The sequence below is a fragment of the Mauremys reevesii genome, linkage group 25 (genome assembly GCF_016161935.1).
Source record: "Mauremys reevesii isolate NIE-2019 linkage group 25, ASM1616193v1, whole genome shotgun sequence".
NCBI lineage: Eukaryota > Metazoa > Chordata > Testudines > Geoemydidae > Mauremys > Mauremys reevesii.
This window is the reverse complement of record NC_052647.1, coordinates 14,483,309-14,499,338: the sequence shown is the minus strand read 5'-3', so window position 1 is coordinate 14,499,338 and position 16,030 is coordinate 14,483,309. Positions and strand designations below refer to the sequence as shown.

At 44.8% G+C, this 16,030-nt stretch overlaps 1 protein-coding gene across 1 annotated transcript in view; it reads right to left on the bottom strand.

Moving 5' to 3' along the window:
• Positions 1-16,030, bottom strand: part of SCN8A (sodium voltage-gated channel alpha subunit 8) — a 147,731-nt gene that overhangs the window by 33,377 nt on the left and 98,324 nt on the right. Inside the window, exons 15-19 of the mRNA XM_039514119.1 lie at positions 12,080-12,215; positions 9,506-9,744; positions 6,991-7,164; positions 2,638-2,994; positions 144-614 (exon numbers count right to left, since the gene is read on the bottom strand). Coding sequence (XP_039370053.1) covers positions 144-614; positions 2,638-2,994; positions 6,991-7,164; positions 9,506-9,744; positions 12,080-12,215 — 1,377 coding nt within the window. The remainder of the gene's footprint in view (positions 1-143; positions 615-2,637; positions 2,995-6,990; positions 7,165-9,505; positions 9,745-12,079; positions 12,216-16,030) is intronic.

The following is a 16,030-nucleotide window of genomic DNA, read 5'->3' as shown; positions in this document are numbered from 1 at the left end:
ATTAACAACAAAAGCAGGGAACAGAATTCAGACTCCCCAGCTGCTAAATCCTGTGCCTGAGCCATGAGACCCCTCTCAGCAGAAGTTACCTGCAGCTGTGAAATGGACACGTGGTTCATGCAAATATTGAGCATCCATCCTACCTCCTTGCTGCCATTGGGATCTGTATCGCTGCTGAAGTCTTCTGTGTTGAGGTTTTCGAAGTCTGACTCACCCACGGCAATGGGTACCCGAACCGTGAGATTGGGGTTATTGATAAAGGACATGTGGTCTTCATCTATGATGTATTTCTCCACACTGCTCCCAATGCCACTGGTGGTGCCATTGCCATTCTTTTGATAATCAATGTCCCTGTTGATATCAGCCCCTGTGTGATTAGCGATGCAGTTCACCTTCTTTTCATACAACTCGTCCAAGGGTTTGACCTCATCGGCCTCTCTCTGCTTGAAATGCGCTTGCATGAACTCATGTGCTTTCGCCTTGATCCAGGCAATTCCCTGCTTGATGCGAATGACTGCTATTTGCAGGTTGTTCATCTCCCCGTCATCATCTGTCGCTGCTAAGTTATCTGCACTGAAAGAGCTCAGCAGCAAGGCCAAGAACAGGTTCAACACCTGAAGGAGAAGAGGTCACGTTTGGCAGAGCTTTGACATTGTGCCGACACGCTACGGCAAAGCTGCATATGAGCATTTAGCCACCTGAGCCATTGACGCTAATGGGAGCTAAACTGAAAACCAATGCTGGTACCCGATAAATCTATTGACAAATCCAGAACTTAAAACACCAAGGCCCCAATCCTGCAATAGCTCCGTGCATGGGAGCCCTCGGCAGCACGCACCCCCTTGGAATCAGTGACGCTCGGTGCATGTGCAGGGTAGCCCCGCACGCAGCTCATTGCAGGACTGGCGTTCAAGGTATAAAAGTTAGGGATGGGCCCTGAGCTGCCAAGTTCCAAGAGATTTAGATCTAGCATTGTGGTTCGGTCCCATCTCAAATTCAAAAGGAGTGTATTAAAACAAAGCACTTGATCAGTCACTGCCTTGGCCTAAGTCTCTGCCCGTGTCTATTTCCAGCCCCTAGAACAAAGCAAAGAAGAGGACTTTCTCTGTCAAGACCCTCTGCTGGCACAAGTCCTTGCAGGGGAAGTCCACGAGGAGTCTCTTGCTGGCATGATGAGTGTTTCCACTGGTCTGTCCTTGGTCTTTCTTCCCGCCCCCACCAACTTTTCCATAGAATTTAAGGCAAGAAGGGATCATCATGGCCACCTAGTCTGACCTCCTGCATAACAGGCCATGCAGTTTCACCCCCCGATCTTCATCCAGCCTACATTTTATGACTGAGCTACAGCACAGTTTTTAGAAAGAAATTTCCTAATCTTGATTTAGAGACTTTAAAAAGACTTTGGGGCCCTCCCCTTGCTTTCCCTTCCTTCCCCTCTATCATTTAGTTTTAGCAGGAAAATGGGTCTTCTTCTTGTCAAATTCCTTTAGCTCATCACACCATGTGTGGGTCAATCTCCTTTGACTGATAATTTTGTGCCACTGGCTTTTATAACAGAATAGCTGGATGCTTTTGTGGTGGGCACCTAATGAGGTCTTGATCCTGCAAAGCATTTAAGCATGGAGCTGTCTTATCAAATTCAATAGGATTATTCACATGCTTAAAGTTAAGTAAATGCTTAAATGCTTTGCTGGATTGGAACATAAATGGGTTAAAGTAGTAAAATAATACTCTGAGGTCACAGTGCCATCACCAACAATTTAAATATTCACAGAGATTTCAGGATGAACTGACATTTGAGGGCTAATTTATCCTTTTACCTACCTACTTCATAGGGAGTTTAGGAAGTAATTCTGGATATAACCTCATATATTAAACATAGGGCTGTGGTGCAAAATTGTTCAAAAAATTATTTGAAATCTTGTTTTGGGTGATTTTAAAATGGGGTTGAGGTCAGGAGGAGTGGGGAGTTGTCTGAAATTTTGTGAAACGGTTTTCACTCTAGTATGTATGTGAAAACTGATTTTTATCCAAAATTTAAAGTTTTTCTTCTTCCATAAAGCAGGGTCATTTTCACCACAAGTTCTCAAAGCACTTTATAAACATTTAATTAAACCTCACAGCAGCCCTATGAGGCAGACATGTATTTACTATACCAGTTTTACAAATGGGTAAATGAGGACCAAATTCTACTCCCACTTACACGGGTTTAAATCCAGACTAATCTGGAGTTACAGCCAGGTAAATGAGAGCAGACTTTGGGGGCAGAGAGGTTAAGGTCCATATTTTCCATGTGGGCATTAAGGCCCCAGTCATGCAAACGCTTAACCTTGCAGGCTCAGGGCTTAACTTTGGGTGCCCAACTTTAGGAACCTACTGCCAGGTTTTCAGAAGCTCTAAGCACCCCCAAGTCAACGAGAGCTGCAGCTGCTCAAGACGTCTGAACGTGAGCCACAAGGGTTCTCTAAAGCTGGGCATCCAGAATTAGAGGCCTAAATGATTTGTACCCAAGGCCACACAAAGTCCATGGTCGAGCCTGGAATAGAACACGAGTCCCCAGTGGCAGTCCTGTGGTCTCATCACTGCCTCCCCACCCACAAAGCAATCAATAAGACAATAAGCAAATCATTTACTGACCACCAAATTCCCGATGACCATGACCATCATGAAGACGATCAAGCACATGGCCTGTCCTGCCACTTCCATACAATCCCACATAGTCTCAATCCACTCCCCACACAGCACGCGGAAGACAATAAGGAAGGAGTGGAAGAAATCGTGCATGTGCCAGCGGGGCAGCTCACACTCCACGTTGATCTTGCAGACGCATTCCTTGTAGCTCTTGCCAAAGAGCTGCATGCCCACCACAGCAAAGATGAACACGATGATGGCCAGCACTAAGGTCAGGTTTCCCAAGGCACCCACTGAGTTACCAATGATTTTTATCAGCATGTTCAGAGTGGGCCAGGACTTCGCCAGCTTGAAGACCCTCAGCTACATAAAGAAACCAAAAACAAAGATACAAACAACACTTAATTCATCTTCTTCTAAAACAAAAAGACAAATCCACAGAGAAATCATTATGGTGACGAGTCCTAGATTCTAAGGGATGTGGACCTCAGATCTCTACCACTGAAGTCAATGGGAGTGGACAATGCTCAGCAGCTCTCTGAATTTGGCCTTGTGTGTTTTATATTCAATTCCACTCACACCCCCAAATTAATTTCATGTTTGAAAAGAAAAAAAAATCAAGTTTCCTTCTTGCTTAGCAAACTCTTGAGTGATGGATGAAATGAACCACATGAAATCAGGTGCCCAAAGGTTAAGATCTTTTTATAAATGCCTTTCAGTCTTCCCTCTGGACAAGAAGGGCCTGATATCCCAGAGTGCTCAGCACTCATAACAGGGGCCAGATTTCCAAAGAGCTCATCTTCCAATTAGGCCTCTGAATAATTGGCCAAACTTTCAAAAGCTGAACTTAAGTGTCACAATGGAAGCTGCTAAGCACTGAATTTTTTGGAAAATCTGGCCCCATTTGGGCATGCTGGACTACAGCCCTTTCAAACATTTGGCCCTACCACTGGGGCTCAGTTTTCAAACATTCTGAGCATCCCTAACTCTAGATTAAACTTCTGGAGGCTACTGGTGCTCAACACTTCTGAAAATTAGGCCCTAACATGCCAATTATCTCACTTTGCTACAGCATAACATATCCCCAGCCAGGACAGCCTTTTGGTAGTTTATTTTTAGTCCTCTGGACAACTGAAGACTGCCTCTGAACAAAGTACATGGCCCAGGCTAGAATGGACTTTTTATTTTGTTTGAATGCCAAGCTAAGAACCTTGCACTAGAGTGGACCCTTCAAAAGCTACCCTTCCCCAGCCAACATGCAGCTGAGCTACCTCATTCTCACACAATACAAGAGCTGGGTGGGTTCAGTACCCTTCCACTCTCAGTCATTTATGTAGAATGATGTGAATGGATTGGGGGGGGGGAGCAGAAGTCTAAGGCTATGTCTACACAATGCAGCTTTTAGTGACACAGCCGTGCCGCTGTTTGTTGTCTCTCCTGCCAACAAAGTGCTGTTCGCACCTGTGCTTGTCATCGACAAAACTTTTGTCTTTCGGGGTGTGTATGTGTGTGTGTGTGTTTTTAACACCTCTGAACGATTGCCAGTGTAGATATAGCCTAGGAAACCTGCATCAAAAGACAAGGAAGATGCAGCAAAGGACAATTCACAAATTACCAGCCACCACTCCACTGCCCGCTAACTGGGGATCTCCCATTGCTTTGACAGGAGGACCATGCACAGACAGCTTACAGAATTGGGCCTTGAAACAGCACTGTTAAAATATAAGAGCCCAGTGAAGCCAATTAGCAACATTCCCATGGATTTAATTGCACGCAGGATGAGGTCCTAATTCAGGAGAGCTGTATATAACCCTTATGGCCAGAGCTTGTGAGATGACAACTTTCACGGACTTCAGTGGGACCTGCAAGTGCTCAGCACCTTGCACCTTTTTCAGTTTCTTATACCACAAGCTCTTCAGGGCAGAATCTGCTTCACTCTTTATGGATGAATAGCACTGAGTGCATTTACAGACTTCCAGCAACAAACAATAACAAGGGTTCCAGAGTTCAGTTTAAACTTGGAAACAAAGATTGGTAGAATGACACCCATTGTAACTTCAGAAACAAATATTGCAGGGGAGGGAAACACACATCCCACACAGTGTTGTCCCAGAAAGACCTTTTACCCATTTTGATATTGGTTCATTTAGCAAGTGAAAAAAGTTCTTAACTTTCTGTTATAGCAAACAGTGCAATGAATCAGCACTAAGAATTTGGTTGATTTGACATTTTAAAGAAACTTTACATCTGGATTTTAGTCAGAGGAAAAAACAAGTTTTAAAGTTCTTGTTTTGGAGTGGAGCAGAGTTTACTCATGAAAACTCACTAATCCGTTTTAAAAATGGAAGTTACTTACTGTACCTGGAGGTTCTTCGAGGTGTGGTCCCTACCTGTATTCCATGCATGAGTACGCTTGTGCACCATGCGTCTGACTCTGGAAATTCTAACCAGCAGTGTCCATTGCCCTGCACACGCACAGTAGGTCTCCTAGTGCTCCTGACCAAGGGTTTAAGAGGCAGGGTGGGCAAACACCTGTCCAGATCCTCGTTACTGCAAATTCAACAGGATCCAAAGCAGAGAAGGATAATGGAATACAGATAGAGACCAGACATCTCAAACAACCTCCAGTTACAGTAAGTAACCTCCATTTCTTCTTCAAGTACTGGCCCCTATGTGTTTTCCACATGTGGGTGATTGACAAGCAGCACTCAGACTGGGAGGCGGGGGAGGCGAGTGCCAGAAAACCAGCAGCAAAGATGCTTGCAGAACCATAGATCCCACTGCTGCATCCGCAGTAGAGGCCTGCACTATTGCGTAATGTCTGGCGAATGTGTGGCTGGAGCTCCAGGTGGCTGCCCTACATATGTCTTGTATTGGGCCCTTCCTGCAGGGATGCTGTAGAGATCTGTGCTCTTGTGGAGTTACCTGTGGCACTGCCAGGAGGAGGGATGTGTGCTAACCTGTAGCACTCGATGCACCCTGAAACCCACTTAGAGATTCTCTGAGAGGATAGAGCTTGACCTCGCAATCTTTCTGCTATGGCAATAAAAAAATCTTGGTGACTTTCTGATAGGTTTGGTTCTTTGCAGGTAGAATGCCAGGGCACGTCAGACATTGAGGCAGTGAAGTCTCTTCTCTTCGGCAGAAGCATGGGGGGTTGGGAGAAAGACAGGTAAGTGAATACTTTGGTTGACATGGAATTCAGAAACAACCTTGGGGAGAAATTTAGGATGTAGGCAAAGGGATACCTTTTCCTTGTGAAAAACTGTATAAGGAGGGTCTACCATGATGGCTTCCAGCTCACTGACCCTCCTGGATGAAGTAATAGCCACTAAAAATGAAATTTTCATGGACAGGTGAGGCATCGAACATGTCACCAAAGGTTCAAAAGTGGCCTGGTGGGTGTCGACAGGATGAGATTGAGGTCCAACTGAGATGTAGTTGTTCTAGGCATAGTCCCTGACCATGGGGAGTGAGAGCCCCAGCCAGAGAAAACAAGCTATGATACCTAACTCTACCAACAGGCTAAGAAGTATAAAAACTATTTACAAATCTATTTACTGGTTCTATAAAAAGCTGGGGAAATCTGAGGACACAGGATTCCAGCTCAGGCCCAGGAGTGGTAAGAAGGAATTGGAGAAGCATTAGCCCACACTGTGTCTTACATCCTTGGTCAGGAGCAAGAGGAGACCTACTGTGCATGTGCAGGCCAATGGACACTGCTGGTTAGAATTTCCAGACTGGGGCATAAGGTGCGCATGTGTATCCATGTGTGGAATACACACAGGGAGCCAGGGGCGGCTCTAGGAATTTGGCCACCCCAAGCACGGCGGCATGCCGCAGAGGGCGCGCTGCCGGTCGCTGGTCCCGCGGCTCCAGGGGACCTCTTGCAGACGTGCCTGCAGAGGGTCCGCTGGTCCCACGGCTCCGGTGGAGCATCCGCGGGCATGACTGCGGGAGGTCCACCGGAGCCGCGGGACCAGCGGACCCTCCACAATCAGGCCGGCGGGAGGTCCACCGGAGCCGCGGGGCCAGCGGACCCTCTGCAGTCATGCCTGCAGGAGGTCCGCTGGTCCCGCGGCTCCGGTGGACCTTCCACAGGCATGACTGCGGAAGGTCCGCCGGAGCCGCCTGCCGCCCTCCCAGCAAAAAGCCGCCTGCCGCCATGCGCTGGGGTCTGGAGCCGGCCCTGCAGGGAGCAGCACTCAAAGAAAAAAAAATGTTTTAAAGAGAAACAACCATAGTATCTCCACCAAACAAAACCAATGAATATTTTTAACCAGAATAACTTATGTAAAAGGTTTTCCATTAGCTGCAAGACAAGAAACTTCAAAAAGAAATGGGAGAAATATGGAGTACCAATCGGAAAGACCGCAGCACTGAAAGCCCTTCCACGTCCGCTAGACCCAGTTCCATTAAACTGAGGGAGACAATAAATCCGTCAAAAATGTTCCAACCTTCTTGGAAATAATAATAGGGGTCCATAGCTACGAGCTTCAGGAACATTTCTGCTGTGAAAATTCCAGTGAAAACCTGGAGTGAAAAGGAGACAAAAAGAGAGCACGCACACACACGCCCACACACAGATACACAAACACACACACACACACACAAAGATTCTCCTTAGTTTGGTTTCAGACTGTCAATATACATCTCAAAGATAGGTTAACAGTGAACTAAGAATGGGGACCCTGTAATGCTCCTTGTACCAATTCAAATGCACTGCCATAGGCTAGTGTACAATGAGTTATTCCCTCCACTGGTGTAGCTGCGCTGGTGCAACCCTTACTGGCTTCCCTGGTAATCATTCTCATATCAAGACCTTACAGACAGATTTTCAGAAGTGATCGAAACTTCAGGGTCTCCGGCTATGGTCCAGCCTGGTTCCAACCAATGAAGTCAGTATGAGTTTTGCCATCACTTTCAGTGGTCACAGGATCATACCCTGAGGCAGGCACAGCCAGATCCTGGTAATGGCCAGGTCGACAGCATAGCTCCGCTGATTTCAGTTATGTTCATCAGGCCCCATAAGTGCTGAGCATCTGCAGCTCACACAGACTGCAGTCAGAACAGCAGGTGCACAGAACCCCTGAAAGTCACCTTTGAAAATATCAGCCTCGCAAGTATTTGAGTCTAAGCCGGAGAGATGCCAAGCGCCCACAAACCCTACTGATCTTCACATGAGCTGCAGAAGGAACTCTGCACCTCCTCCGGATCTGTCCCCTTTTAGAGTAATGAATCACTTAGTACAGTGCAGGAAAAAGTCATAAGACCACTGTGCAAAACCTGAGTAAAGGGTCTTTTGGGCAGGACACTGTGCTCTTCAGAGGGAGGAGAACAGACACCCACCATGCTCCCTGGTTGCTACAGCAGCCTTAAGGCTATGGAGGCCTCTGCAGAGCATGAGCGCCCCATCATTTTTGGGCATTGGTCAGTTGATCCACAGAGGAGCCACTGGGCTTCCTTTCTCTTCTTCCTGTCCTCAACCCTCATCCCCTGCACTGACCAGAAAGACTGCTCATTGCACTGCCCATGAGCAGCTGAATCACTCCATTTGGGGCCCTTTGTGCCCACTGGAGAATGGCAGAGAATTAGTCATTAGCCCTTTGCTCTGACCTTTGACCTACAGCATTACTGGATCCTCCCTGCCTCTCCATCTCCTCCTGAAGCAACCCCCTTCTTACCTTACTGGTATGGGCCCTGCCTGGGAAGTCACTTAACCTGGAAGCCATTTCACCCACCATGTCGGCAGTCCACACTACAGCTGTGACCCTGCTAATGTTTGCTGCCCAGAGGAAACATTTCCCTCATGGAATTCTGGTAGTAAGGCAGTAACTTAAGGTAGTAATTATTCATGGAAAGTCATGGCCCTTCTCTGCTAATTGCAGATACATTGCAGTTTAAGCCATTCCTTGGGCAAGATGGCTAATTGTTAGTCAGCAACATGACTGCTCACAACACTGCTGTAGGGAGAGGGGAACTAACAGGAGACAGGGGAAGATGACATTCTGGAGTAAATAAGAGATTTCAGATAGCATCTAACAGCACCATCTCCCAACACCACAAACAAGAAATCTCAGCTCTTCGTGAAACCACACACAAGTGCACAGGGTTAAAAAAACAGTGGTGTGCTCTGGTCTAATAATAAAAATATCTAACTCTCATGTAGCGCTTTTCATCAGTAGATCTCAAAACACTTTGCAAAGGGGGCAGCATCGTTATTCCCATTTTACAGATGGGGAAACCGAGGTACAGAGAACTAACTTTCCCAAGGTCACACAGCATGCCAGTGGCAGAGCTGGGAATAGGACCCCGGTCTCCTGAGTCCCAGGCCAGTGCTCTCTCCTCTAAGAGGCATACAGCCTCCTTCTGATGAGTTGAAGTGTGATCATCATGGCAAAGAGACACCTTACCACTCCCCTCCTGGGCCTCATGCCTGCTGAGAGGCAGAGATCCTTTGGCAGTAGCCCTCTCAGTGATGTAGGATCAAGTCCCCTGCACTCCCTCTCCAACTCATCTAGTGCTTTGTAGGCCCTATTCTACATCCACTGAAGCCAGTGTGAAAGACTCCCATTGACTTGAGTGAGCATTGGATCAGTCCCCCATCTGCATCTGCACTATAGAGGATCTTGCCACTTATTTCAGGCAGTGCCCAGATATCTGGGAAAACACACAGACCTTCTAAAAGAATATGCAAGGATCTGTGCACAGAAGGGTGACAGGACACTATTGACAGCTAGTTCATTTACCCTTACTGTCATTTATTACTTGAATTATTGTAAAAGTGAATCTGCTTGTCACTGTTAACACAAAGCCTCAGAGTTTAACAAACCCTCTGTACCCCCTACAACATGTTTTTCCAAAGCACTCTTACCAGATTTCCTACAGTCAGAACATCTTGAAACTCAGGGGTCATGGGATGGTGTTCCATGGCCATGAACAAAGTGTTCAGCACAATACAGATGGTAATGGCCAGGTCGACAAAGGGATCCATGACGATCATGTTCACTATCTCCTTCAGCTTGATCCAGTGTGGGTGACACTCCCAGATCAGGAAGGTGTTGGCAAATTTGTACCAACATGGGGGACACTTCCTCTGGGACTCTTCCAACTCTGCAGTTACAAAACAAAACAGCAAAGAGTCAGGTCTCGTCCTCCTAGATCTGTCTTAATCTGTTAACATGGCTCCGGTATCATGTCACTGCTCCCCTTGGCTGTGTTGAATCCACCTTGTGTCTTTGCTTATACTTTGTTTTAAGCTCTTTGGTGCAGAGAGTCTCTTTGCTGTATGTTTGTACTGTGCCCAATACTATGGAGCTGGGGCATCTAGGTGATCCCGTAATACAAATTAAAATAAAAAGAATGGATCCCATAACTGTTTTACCCAAGAGCCCAACCTGTGGGTTTCGGATGTGATTCAACAATCACTGCAGTTAACGGGCCTCCACCTACTGGACTTCACACATTGGGCCCTCAGACCTCACCTATATTGAAAGTTGCACCAGTTTAGCTAAAGATGCCATTTAAACCTGTGCAACGCAGTGGTGTGGACACACTTAGTTCAATTTAAAACCTAGCTTATATCAATATAGCTTAACTCAGTAAAAAAATCAATTTGGGATAAACTGATACAAGCCTGGCTTAAATCAAATTAAGAGCCTCTACATAGAGTTTTGAACCAGTTTTTAAACCAGTTTAAATTTTGGTGAAATTTTGAACACAGCTAAGGCCTAACTGAGGTGCTGCATGACACAATGTGGCAAAAGGATTTAATCAGTCAGCAGCTGATTAAAATGAATGTCGTCCATTTCCAGAAAGCCAACATGAATGCAGCCCTCGTGCCTTAAGTGGGTTTATTTATTTAAGATATTTTTACATTTCTCCTGGAAACTTATGTTACTTTTTGCCCATTCTTTGGCCTCCGGTTAGTCTAACCAAGCTGCACACAACTGTCCAAGGTGGTGGTTGTATTTTTGCTTGGGAAGGGAGGGGTGCTTTGGTGGATTTCTCCAACTCCAGTTCGTCTTTTGGTTGCTAAGAATATGGTTGCCTTGGTTTTCTGAAAGTTTAAAACGAAAAAAAGGACCACAGCACTGGAGCTGTAGGAGTTTGTGCAGGAGGGAAGCCACACAGAAACCTTGCTCTATTTTCAAAGTATATATAATTTCATATATATTATTACAGGATCCTGTAAGAATCAGAGAACACCCCCCCACACACATCTGTCATTCTCAAACTCTTACAGCCTCTTGCATAATATATTTGGAAAATCAGAGTCATTTGCTCATCTCTATCTACTGCTTATTTCAGCATTTCTGTCACATGCAGGTCACTTTCTCTTGACAGCTGACAGCGCCAAGATCTCAATGCAGTTCAGATCTCTCTATTTCTGGGCTTCAGGCAAAGGAGACTTTCTCCATTCCCCATATGTGCAGAACACCTATACATTCAGATTGAGTGACAACTATAGTTTCCCTTTCGCATATTGTTATTGGAAGCAGAACATACGCCAGTTGTTTTTACTCCCCCACACCTAGGAATGTGCGAGTGTTTGAAGAGGTGCAAATTTAGATGCAAACAAAACGCACATGCACATACTTCTCCAGTGCTTAATTTGTAATGAAAGAGATGCCAAGGCTATGAACTGCCAAGCCTAGAGGTGCTGGCAAGCAGTGGCACAAATTAAGCACTGCACTTCTCTAAGGGAGGAACCACCGCTAAGTTAAGCATCAATTCTTTGGTGGCTTCACAGCAGCTCAGCAGAAAAATCCATTTGCCTCCCTCTGCTCCGACCACCAATTTCTCTGGCTGTTGTGGTTTCATCTCTGCTAAACACAGCACAAAACCCACCTTTTCCATGGCTGCCTACAAGCAGTTGTGTTGCCCAGATCCCCTCCTTTAATGTCTTTCCACCAATCTCCTTAATGTGATATACATTGTTTTACGGTATTGGCTATGTGTTGCATTGTTCTAAAGGGGAATGAATACAGCTGTGCAAAATTCTCAGAGCTTTCTAGCTCACAGTTTGGGGTTTGTTACAAAGCCACAACTTGGGGCCCAGTTCACAAGACTGAGCCATGGCTCAACAGAACCTGGAGGAATCTGTGGTTCTGAGTAGAAGCCAGGCAGAATTCCAGTTCCACACATCTCCCACCCAAAACACTGAAGTTTCAGTTGAGGGGAGGTTTGAAACTTATATGAATCCAAACAGGGGGGGGGGGGGGGCGGAAGAACCACAACCCCCAAATTTTCACACTGATGCAGAAACAAACACATTGCTGCATGAGTCAAACTGGATGCAGAAACAACAGGGATCAAACCCGCCATCCTTCAATCTCCTTCTAGTTACCAGCAATAGGTCTTTTAGTTTCTCCAAGGCAGCCACAAGGGGGCACTAGGCACACACAAACACATACATACACACTACATTACATGGCATTGTGCACACCTTCTACAAGGGTATTAGTTACAACAGTCATTATACTGTTGGTTCGATCCTTTCTTCCATACGATGCATTCAGTTGATCCATTGAGACCAAGAGAGACCCGGAAGGTTTCTTTTTAATTTCCACCTCGGTAGTACCCTGCAAAATTCACATGTCTAATTAGAACAGACTTGGGATCCGTCTGAAACGTTGCATACTGTCACGTTAGATAGCTAGCACATGCACCCAAGGGAGAAAATAAGACAGGGTTTTTTTTTTCCAATACTGATGTCATTCCTTATTCAAGAGCCTGATGCTTTTATCTTACGTAACACTATGGATGCTACTTCCTCAGGCTGCAGCAATAGTTTGCACTGCTTAAAAAAATGTGGTTACTGGAAGTTTAGTATTTTCTATATATTCTTAATGTAGAGTATTTTAATATTTAAGACCAACCAAAAGGAGAGTTTTAAAAAAGTGGCAATTTCTGCATAGTCCTTTGCTCTGCAAGAAGCCCAATTTAAATCAATGGGAGGAAGGGTTGGCTTGTTGCTAATGTACTAACTGGGACACAGGAGATCTTGCGCCATCTCTCACCTCTGCCACAGACTCCCTGTCTGACTTAGCTAGTCACTTAAAAATAGTCCTTCCTTTCTACCACCTTTGTCTGCCCCATCTATTTAGACTGTAAACTCTTTGGGACAGAAACTATCTCATTATGTATTTGTGCAGCACCTGACACAACGGGTCCCTGATCTTGATTAATCTAGTCTCCTGCTCCAACCACTCAACTATATACTTTCCACACACCACCCCTTAGAGCTAGAATTGAGACCAGGTGTCCTAGCTCCTTCGTTATATAGAAATTTCGAATGCAGACAATCCTCAAAGAGACAGAGTCAGAGAGAAATGTGGCAGTGTACCTGGGGGCATTGTGACATTAGTTTTTCCTGTATTCATACTGTCCATCTGTGTTAATGTTTGCTCTGGCTATTTATTTCACTCCCTTAGTTTCCATAAACAGTGGCTAGACCAGAAATTAAGACTTTTCTTCTGCATGAGCACAAGGATTTGCAGCCTTAGAAAAACTATAGACTAAGTATTAAAGAGCATTTGCACAGATTTTTCTTTGAATTTCACTGAGGTACAAAGCAGCATAAACTCCACGTTTCTGCTAGTGCAACAGAGAGCACTGATGTTATTTTGTATATTGTTACATCTACCGAAAACCAAATAAAGAGAAGTCATTTTTTTACTTGAGCAACAAAAAAAAAAGGGGGGGGAAGCATCAGTCATAAAGGGACTGGCCCGTGCTCAAATGCATTTGCAGTCATATGGCTGCATCTTGTGAACACAAGCACAACAAGGTGCTCACAAGTCAGGCAACTCTGCAACAATTCAGCCTCATTTGGTCCCCAAATGTGGGATTATTTCAGTACCTGTATCTGAAAATTGGGGTCATGACAAGTGGTCAGCCCTCGGCAGCGCACTGAGAACAGGAGAGACCGTCTCACATTCCAGCCCACTGAGAACAATGTGAGCTGCTGGTAATTAAGGATAGGCTACAGAGCGAGGGCCCAGTGCTCTCAACTCCTATTCAAGTCAACAGCCAAAATCTGGATTTTGTTATACAAGACAGATGTAATTATTTCTTAGGCTTTGCTCCGTAAAGGACTAATCTTACCCAATGGGAGCAAATCTAGGCCCAGAAATCTGTGTGTGCTACCAAGGGTTTATTGCTTTGCCCTCAATATAGGACTCTGCCATCAGTTGCTTGTGAAAAGAACACGTGTGCCTTAAACAGCCGTCTGTCTCCCTTTCTTAAGGAAATGAGATACTTACTCTATGAGTGACTAAGGTATCCTGCATAACCCATGTGATTCCTCAGTGGTCATGATGGTTAATTGGTATGTGCATTGTTTAACTACAGGTATAGCCAGTTATCAAAAAGAACTGCCAAGTAACCAGTGTATCTAGTATCACATAATACAGAAGTCTCTCTTCAGGTGTCTTTCATGCATTCATCATGCTAATTATAGTTTCTAATATTTCCATGCTGTGTTAGAAAAAGAACAAAATATTCAAACTACACATTATATTAACATGCTAACTGGGGAAGAAGGTAAGAACTAAAGTTTAACGTAACTAAGGAAGGTCAATAAAGTCAAGGATGAATCAAGGATTAGAGGGTATTAATTTAGGTTGCAAAAAAAATTTTAAAAACTGCTTGGAATTTACACACACACTAGCTGAATTTTCCCCAAAAGCAATTTTTTTAGACAGCTCACAAATGATCTTGCTACCCTTTATATTTATCGAAGGCCAAACAATTCCTTCTAACTAGCACATAATAGTACAGGCTCTCTCCTGCTTTCTAGACTAATTTGTTTTGTTGACATATTTTTTAATGAATTTTTTGACTGAAGTTCATTCAACCCTTTTGTTTTAAAAGGTCACCGTCAAGAGAAAAAAATCAGATATTAAAAAAAATACAAAGAAAAATTATTTTCCCTCCATTGTGTTAAAAATTTCCCTTGTGGAAAAGTCCTGTAGAATTTGAGGGAGATTAAATCAATATGATTCAATAGATATCACCCTAAACAACTTATAGAATGTAAACACCCTGATTTGCAGCGGTGGCTCCAGGCACCAGCACTTCAAGGGCGTGCCTGGGGCGGCAAGCTGCGGGGAGCGACCTGCCGGTCCCTGCGAGGGTGGCAGTCAGGCAGCCTTCGGTGGCTTGCCTGCAGGAGGTCCGCTGGTCCCGTGGATTCGGCAGCAAGTACGCCGAAGCCGCGTGACCGGCGGACCTCCCACAGGCAAGCCGCCGAAGCCACGTGACCAGGGACCTCCCGCAGGCAAGCCACCGAATCCACAGGACCAGGGACCTCCCGCAGGCGTGCCGTGCTGCCTGGGTGCAGCAGCAAAAAAGCTAGAGCCATCCCTGCTGATTTGGCAACCTAAGCCAAACTGATGTATAGCATGACTGAACAGATCCATATGCATAAATCAGATTGCAGGATTGGGGCCTGCTAATTATATTATGCTCTAGGGTTCCAGAGGCTGGTTTTTAAAATTCGATCACCAGATTGTCTTTGTTAAATGCTATAGGATTTCACACAGAAGGATGAGATGATTAATTTTTAAAATCCTTCCATTGTAAATTAAGTTTACTTTCCAACCATCTAAACTGATGGTTTCATTTTCTGCATTTCATTCAACTTGGGCAGTGAAACTAGACTGGTCAGAGTCTCTGTTCTATTTATAGTCAGTTTCACCTCCTGTTTCTCATGCACTAGTGCCATGCTGGGAAAGTTTAAATCTAAAATGAAACTGTTTTCATTGAAATTATTTTCTTAATTCCATTAAAACATTTCTTTCTTACTAGGTTCTGTAATATATATTACAAAAAAGAACAAAACCTATATTTTGGACCTAAATTACTTGACAGTGTTCCCTTTTAAGCCTCATATTTCACCTGGATCCCCCTTCTCATAGGTCCCGCTTCCCCAAAGCTGTCACTCATGATGCCTGATTTGGTTCTTTGTTTGAAATTGCTCTCTCACTCTCTAAGACAATCCTGCAAGATGATCCAGGCAGGCGGGTGGCTCCCAAAAGCTGCTCCACTTACCCACTGAAGTTCATGGACCTCCTTTGGAGTGTACGGACATAATAGTTTGTTCCACCTAGAACTGATTGCAGGATCGTGGCCTTCGAACATAAAATTCTCTGCCCTGTTTACATTTGTTTTTAAAATTTATTCCTCCATAAAGGAGTTTTCTTTTAAATTTGGTGGGATTTTAAAAATTTCTCCACCTTTTATTTCCCTTTAAATTCCCAAATAACATTCCTTAGCTGTGGAGAAACTTTCCAGCAAATGTTGGTCTGTTTCCCCTCCCACACCTCTTAAAAAAAATTGTTCCTAAGAATTGCCATGACAAATGGCAGGTTTATTATATTCTTAATGAAAATCT